General features: G+C 48.4%; 1 protein-coding gene across 1 annotated transcript; it reads right to left on the bottom strand.

The window, feature by feature from the left end:
* Positions 1-2403: 2403 nt before the first annotated feature.
* Positions 2404-7189, bottom strand: LOC109776504 (aquaporin NIP3-3-like). Its single transcript, XM_020335148.4, has 4 exons — positions 3896-7189; positions 3426-3830; positions 3268-3329; positions 2404-3163 (listed from the first exon to the last, which is right to left on the bottom strand). Exons 1-4 carry the CDS (start codon positions 4028-4030, stop codon positions 3016-3018), a joined length of 750 nt encoding a protein of 249 aa, XP_020190737.1. The 5' UTR covers positions 4031-7189; the 3' UTR covers positions 2404-3015.
* Positions 7190-8198: the final 1009 nt, after the last annotated feature.

Genomic DNA, 8198 nt, shown 5'->3' with positions numbered 1-8198 from the left:
GTAAATCCAAGGTCACCAAAAAGCCAAAGCTTGGGGATGCCCCGGAAGGCATCCCCTCTTTCGTCTTCGTCCATCGGTAACTTTACTTGGAGCTATATTTTTATTCACCACATGATATGTGTTTTGTATGGAGTGTCTTGTATGATTTGAGTCTTTGATTTTTAGTTTACCATAATCATCCTTGTTGTACACACCTTTTGAGAGAGACACACATGATTCGGAATTTGTTAGAATACTCTATGTGCTTCACTTATATCTTTTGAGCTATATAGTTTTTGCTCTAGTGCTTCACTTATATCTTTTAGAGCACGGTGGTGGTTTTATTTTATAGTAATTATTGTTCTCTCATGCTTCACTTATATTATTTTGAGAGTCCTATAAAACAGCATGGTAATTTGCTTAAATTGTGAAATTAGTCCTAATATGATAGGCATCCAAGATTAGTAAAAACATTCTTATAAGTGCATTGAATACTATGAGAAGTTTGATACTTGATAATTGTTTTGAGATATGAAGATGGTGATATTAGAGTCATGCTAGTTGAGTAGTTGTGAATTTGAGAAATAGTTGTGTTAAAGTTTGTGATTCCCGTAGCATGCACGTATGGTGAACCGTTATGTGATGAAGTCGGAGCATGATTTATTTATTGATTGTCTTCCTTATGAGTGGCGGACGGGGACGAGCGATGGTCTTTTCCTACCAATCTATCCCCCTAGGAGCATGCGCGTAGTACTTTGTTTCGATAACTAATAGATTTTTGCAATAAGTATGTGAGTTCTTTATGACTAATGTTGAGTCCATGGATTATACGCACTCTCACCCTTCCACCATTGCTAGCCTCTCTAATACCGCGCACCTTTCGCCGGTATCATACACCCACCATATACCTTCCTCAAAACAGCCACCATACCTACCTATTATGGCATTTCCATAGCCATTCCGAGATATATTGTCATGCAACTTTCCACCGTTCCGTTTATTATGACACGCTCCATCATTGTCATATTGCTTTGCATGATCATGTAGTTGACATCGTACTTGTGGCAAAGCCACCATTCATAATTTTCATACATGTCACTCTTGATTCATTGCATATCCCGGTACTCCGCCGGAGGCATTCACATAGTCATATTTGTTCTAAGCATTGAGTTGTAATTCTTGAGTTGTAAGTAAATAAAAGTGTGATTATGATCATTATTAGAGCATTGTCCCAGTGAGGAAAGGATGATGGAGACTATGATTCCCCCACAAGTCGGGATGAGACTCCGGACGAAAAGTAGAAAAAAATAGGGCTCCCTTTTGGCTCATTTTAGAGCTAATCTAGTGGTACTCCCTCCTTTCCGGTTTATAAGGCTCAGTTCAAAAATCTCACCAACCAAGGTAGATGGTGAGTGGTGTAATATTTTTTGTAGTTTGCAAAAGCACCTAATTAATGCTCTTGTTTTCGTCAAAATTTATGTTTATTAATGCATAATTGCAATGCATGCATGCATGAAGTACATGCATCGGTCAACCTTCTCTTAATACCTGCATCCAACGATTTAATGCACCTTGAAATCTGAACATGTGATGGGGAACAATCAAATTGAGCCTTATATATAAAATGGAAAAACTAAAATTTTGAGATAGGCCCTATAAACCGGAAAGGAGGGAGTACTATTGTACATTTAAGGTACTAAGTTTAATGTTGTACTATTGTACAGTTATGCACTAAATGTAGTTTCAGTTTGTTTGAAATGAGCATTTGTGCAAATTTGATTTTTTTGAGGAGTTTATAATTTGGGAAAGGGCTAAGTGCAAAACATGGGACTCCTTAAAATTCAAGAAGTTAAGTTTTGGAAGGTCGCTTGAGAAGTTAAATCACTGGCGGACCTCTCCAGTGGGCAGGGTATGGCAACCGCCATACCTTACTTCTGGGCAAAAAAAATTATATACATATGCATCTATCGATTGGTACTTGAATGAATTGCTTGACTCGTTCGACCGCACCCAGTCTGGTTTGATGGGCTGACGCGACGCATCCAGCTGTTGGGCACTTGGGCCAGTAACAACCGGTCCAGATCGATCCAGCGCCCACGCACACGAGACACGACGCAACCCTAAGCAGCTAGCGCGGCGGCGGCTGGCCAGGTCGTGAGGACGAGGAGGGCCGCAGGCGATCGACGACGGGGCAGCCGACGGCCGGACGGCGGCGGCGGCTGGCTGGGGGCTTAGAGGGCGGCGGCAGCAAGCTCGAGCGGCAGCAGCAAGCGGCGGCTCCAGCGGGCGACGGCAGTTGGGGATTTTCCTGGTAATCTCCTAGGGTCCGAAACTCTGAACCACTCCTCTGCTCTGAACTATTTGCAGCCACTGCCACTTTGTTTATACAATTATATTTTTCATTCATGCTAGTGTATGCACACGTTTTTGTTTTTAGATGATTATACGTACAAGCTAATAAGATGCCCAACCGGCGCAGTTCTGTGACTTCTCTCCATAAGATGGAAAAGAAGAGGAAAGGACCAGCAAATGCAAAGGAAAGAGGAGGAAGAGGTATATTTATCATGTCCGCTTGGTAAAATTAAGGAAGATGTGTTACATTGAGTGATAGATCTTCAAAAGTATTGCTCTTGCTAAAATTAGGAAGATTTTCAGAAGGATGGTAGGGCACTGCCATTGTCTGGGTCTTCTAGACGCCATTATACGCTTCATTATCGGTATGTTTTAGGTTGTTTTCCTATTGAAACATGTCTATATTTTCATTGTATTTGGTTATTCATTTGTAGTGTGCATTGTTAGTCTGTATTGACTCCTTTGATTCGCATCAAAAAAATATTTAGTGAGACTTCGCCCCACCTTAAATTTTTTTCGTGGTCCGCCTCTGAGTTAAATGATAGGGGTGCGATAGAGATTCTCTAAGCACACCAGTGAACAGAGCAGCAAATGTTCCTGCAAAAAAAAAGCACTTTGCTAAGAAAATTGAATTATTTACATTCGTCTCTTTCTAGTAACTCCTTTTCGTGTGCATATTCGTAACTACAGCTTAATTGCAACGTAGGATCCAGCTCCTGCAATAGCACCCAGTGGTTGAGCCACCAGATAAACCCAAATCTTGTTGTATCTCCCCGTAACAATCGCCGGTCCAATCGTACGCCCAGGGTTCATAGATGCACCTGTTGATGGCCTGCTCACAGATTTTTGAAGCCAACAAATAGAAGTGTGTTCAGCTTGGAACCAACACAGAAATGAACCACAATATATACATGTATGTACACAGATTCTCCTTACCCTGCGACGAGAATATTCATCACTACCGTCGCGCCAACTGCCACCGCGATCAGTTCTTTCACCTAATTAAGCATTTTGGTAAGACAGCTGAGATCACTAGCTAGCTAAGGAAGCCACCAAAGAGAAAGCATACAAGGAATGGAAGAAGTATATATTACTGCATGAGGATCCGTGGCCACAGCGGTTATGACGAAGAGAAGGACGAAGGTGATGATGAACTCGACGGCGCCGACGCTCGGGACGGTGGCGATGCCGGGGTTCACGGGGTGGTAGATGGCGTTGCCCACGAACGAGGCGGCGGTGGAGCCCAGCACCTGCGCGGTGACGTAGGGGGCGAGGTGGGCCGGCGGGAGGTGGCCGAAGGCCGCCATGGCGATGCTCACCGCGGGGTTCAGGTGGCACCCAGATACATGGATGGTGGAGAAGACGAGCACCGTGACCGCCAGGCCCACGGACACGGCGATGCCCATCAGGCCCTCCACGCCGTCGTGCTGGTCGTCTATGATAATGGCCGACACCTGGGTGAACATCAGGATGAACGTCCCGAGAAACTCCGCCGTCGCCTGATCGAACCGTTAGTTCTTGGTTAGCCGAAGGAATGTGGCCAGAAGAAGGTTCAGTTTCTTACCTTCTTCAGGAGTGGCACCGCTACCATGTTTGGGAACTTCGGACGCCGCTGGCGAGCTGCGTGGGAGGCCGGCTGATCGCCGTTGCCGTCGTCGACGTGGTTGATCGGCTCCATCGGCACGATCATCGACCCCATTGCAAGCACTAGTTTGCCTTTGGGTTGGATATAACATTACGCTGTCTTGTTTCTCTGGATCAACACCCTTTTTAGCTGTGGTCAATACCTTTAAAACAAGCTATTACATGCTTTGCTGATATGATCAACAATAAACAACGACAGGTCAACTGTGATAGCTTGCGTAAATAGACTTGGGGCGTGTTTGGTTGCCCGCACCGAGTCCAACCAGGCCCGCGCGGGAAGGGAGAGGCCTGTTTGGTTGCCTGGTTTTCCTGTTGGGCCTGCATCGCACGCTTCTCAAAGCAGCCTAGAGCCCGACTCGCAGGAAACCCTCGGATCGGCAGTTTCTCGTGAGCCAGGCTGAGTGCGGCGCGAGGTCGCTGGGCGGGAGCGAGGCGCGGGCGAGGGGGGATGGCGGGAGATGGAAATCTGGCGCGCCGTCCCGGCGTCAAATTAGCCTCACCCCCTTTCACTCGCTCACCCATAGCCACTGCCCCCCTTTCTTCTCCACTGCCTCACCACCGGCGGCGGCTGCGATTTCAGATCTGCGCTATAGGCGGCGGCGGAAGAGGCGGCGGCGTTTGCGGCTGATCTGGTGCTCCCTTTGCTGTTGGCCACCGTCTGGTCGACCTACTCTGTGCCATGGCTCCCCCTACGCCGTCCTCGTCTCCGATGCCGGTAAGCAGCACCCCCTCCCCCTTTGTTAGCTCAGTGGTTAGGCCTTTAAGCTAGGTGTAGGATCGATTTACCACTGAACGAACCGTCGATGTCGACTAGGTTATGGACGCACGGATGAGGCTGATAATCCAGGCAGCAGCACTGATTAGTGTGATTCAGGCACGGGTCATGTTCATGCACCACAGAGCTGTTCGTCGTGCTGGGAGACCGTTGATCCACTATGGTCCATTGTTTCCCCGGGAATAGGAGAGGATCCAAAATCTGAACTACATCTACAACTGCAATGACGTCGAGGCTCTATGGATGCTTAGAATGAAAAGAGCACCATTTGTCAGGCTTGTCGAGACCTTCAGGAGCAGGGGCCTGTTACAAGATAGTATCAACACCAGTGTCGAAGAGCAAGTGGCCATGTTCCTCCATGTTGTTGGCCATAACCAGAGGTTCAGGGTCATTCACAACACGTCTAGGAGGTCAATGGAGACCATCTCTAGGTACTTCAAGCAGGTGCTTTTTGCTGTTGGGGAGCTTAGAGGAGAGATGATCAGAAGACCATCTAGCCAGACTCCACCAAAGATTGGCAGAAGCCCAAGATGGTATCCATACTTCAAAGTGAGCATTGACAATATACACTTTTCATGGCTTGATATGCTTGCATTGTGCAAGTTCAGCACTAACACAGGCTAGTGATGCCATTTTCAGGACTGCATTCGGGCAATAGATGGTACTCATGTCACTGCCAGAGTTCCTAGGTCACAATCTGCAGCATACAGGGGGAGGAAGCACTACACAAGCCAGAATGTGCTTGCTGCTGTTGACTTTGATCTGAGGTTCACGTATGTGCTGGCTGGCTGGGAGGGGTCGGCGCATGATGCAAACATTCTCACTGACAGCATGAGTCGACCTGATGGGATCAACATCCCCAACGACAAGTTCTACCTTGGAGATGCTGGCTATGCATGTCGGCCGGGTATTCTTCCACCCTCCAGGAAAACAAGGTACCATCTCAATGAGTTCTCTGGTAGGAACTTTCCTAGGACTGCACAGGAGCTGTTTAATCTCAGACACTCCAGCCTTAGAGTAACTGTTGAGAGGGCATTTGGAGCTCTGAAGAATAGGTTTAAGATCCTAGATCAGAAGCCATTCCACCCATACTCCACTCAAGTTAAGCTAGTTCTTGCTTGTTGCATTATGCATAACTGGATCCTCCACTGGGGCTTTGATGAACACGTGCCTGAGGAGGAAGAGGTCGAGCCTGACGATGTTGTTAGCTCTGGCCATGGTGTGGAGGCATTTGACAATGACGCTTGGAAGAACAAAATGTTGGAGTGGGCAGAGACAATGTGGCTTAACAGAGGTCAGTGCAGGATTTGAAGAAGAGGAAGAAGAAATAGTAGCAGCAGAAGCACAGAAGAAGAAGAAGCAGCAGCAGCAGTAGCAGAAGAGGAAGATGAAGCAGCAACACTAATGAACTATCCCCTATTTAGCCAATGGCTCTTAATAATTTGATCTGTCATTTGATTGTACTTAGGATGAACTGTCATTTGTTTAACTAGCTGGCACTATGTTCAGATTGTGTGTGGTAAGGTCACCACTAGATAGAAGTGGTGACAACACCTTATGCAGGTTGCAACCAAACACCATGTCATATGTGCATCTAATGCAATGCGGGCAACCAAACGCTGGGTCAAAAATGTTTGTCTCATGCAACTAGGGGCATGCAGGCAACCAAACTATGTGCATCTGGTTTTTTTTTGCCTGCATCCCCTCAAACCGGCTCAATAGAGCCAGGCTCGCCGAGCCAGGCTGAATCGGGAATGTAACCAAACACGCCCTTGGTAGTGTGGATTGTATCGTATCAGCAAATTCTCGTATCAACCATAAAGAAACCTAATCTTTTTTTCTCGAATATGCACGAGTGTGCATATCATATATTAAAGAAGGAAAGGCATAGAAAGCCTCCACCGGTCAATTGCAAGTGTGGTGATTTCACACACACATATGTACAACACCACTCCACCTACTACACATTAGACTACTCCTCCTCACTAATCCACCTCACTAGGCCCGCAAGCACGAATTCGACGTTTCCTTTCATAAGTCCAGAACATGCCCAAATCTTTCCTTCCGCCTCAATTCTGTGCATGAGCTAGTCAATCGATGGCAAGGCACCGTCAAACACCACTGCGTTTCTATGCTTCCATAACTCCCACATTGTCAGTAGCAGGAAAGCACGTAGGTCTTTTTCGGCCATGGTAGTTAACCCTTGTTTCGCACACAGCCATGGTTGTAATGCATCCTGTGGGGTTGGCTATTGGGGATCGTCGCAGAAATTTAAAATTTTCTACGCATCACCAAGATCAATCTATGGAGTCATCTAGCAACGAGAGAGATGAGTGCATCTACATACCCTTGTAGATCGCGAGCGGAAGCGTTCAAGTGAACGGGGTTGATGGAGTCGTACTCGTCGTGATCCAAATCACCGATGACCGAGCGCCGAACGGACGGCACCTCCGCGTTCAACACACGTATGGAGCAGCGACGTCTCCTCCTTCTTGATCCAGCAAGGGGGAAGGAGAGGTTGATGGAGATCCAGCAGCACGACGGCGTGGTGGTGGAAGTAGCGGGGATTCCGGCAGGGCTTCGCCAAGCGCAAGCGGGAGGGAGAGGGAGGCGCCAGGGGCTGTGGTGCGGCTGCTCTCTCTCCCGCCTCCTATATATAGGCCTCCTGGGGGGGCGCCGGCACTGGGAGATCAGATCTCCAAGGGGGGTGGCGGCCAAGGGGTGGCTTCCCCCCCAAGCCAAGTGGGGGGCGCCCCCACCCCTAGGGTTTCCAACCCTAGGCGCAGGGGGAGGCCCAAGGGGGGGTGCACCAGCCCACCAGGGGCTGGTTCCCCTCCCAATTCAGCCCATGGGGCCCTCCGGGATAGGTGGCCCCACCCGGTGGACCCCCGGGACCCTTCCGGTGGTCCCGGTACAATACCGGTAACCCCCGAAACTTTCCCGGTGGCCGAAACTGGACTTCCTATATATAATTCTTCACCTCCGGACCATTCCGGAACTCCTCGTGACGTCCGGGATCTCATCCGGGACTCCGAACAACTTTCGGGTTACCGCATACTAATATCTCTACAACCCTAGCGTCACCGAACCTTAAGTGTGTAGACCCTACGGGTTCGGGAGACATGCAGACATGACCGAGACGACTCTCCGGTCAATAACCAACAGCGGGATCTGGATACCCATGTTGGCTCCCACATGTTCCACGATGATCTCATCGGATGAACCACGATGTCGAGGATTCAATCAATCCCGTATACAATTCCCTTTGTCAATCGGTACGTTACTTGCCCGAGATTCGATCGTCGGTATCCCAATACCTCGTTCAATCTCGTTACCGGCAAGTCACTTTACTCGTACCGTAATGCATGATCCCGTGACCAACCACTTGGTCACTTTGAGCTCATTATGATGATGCATTACCGAGTGGGCCCAGAGATACCTCTCCGTC

Source organism: Aegilops tauschii, chromosome 3 (genome assembly GCF_002575655.3).
Source record: "Aegilops tauschii subsp. strangulata cultivar AL8/78 chromosome 3, Aet v6.0, whole genome shotgun sequence".
Lineage (NCBI taxonomy): Eukaryota > Viridiplantae > Streptophyta > Magnoliopsida > Poales > Poaceae > Aegilops > Aegilops tauschii.
This window is presented reverse-complemented; position numbering and strand designations above follow the sequence as displayed.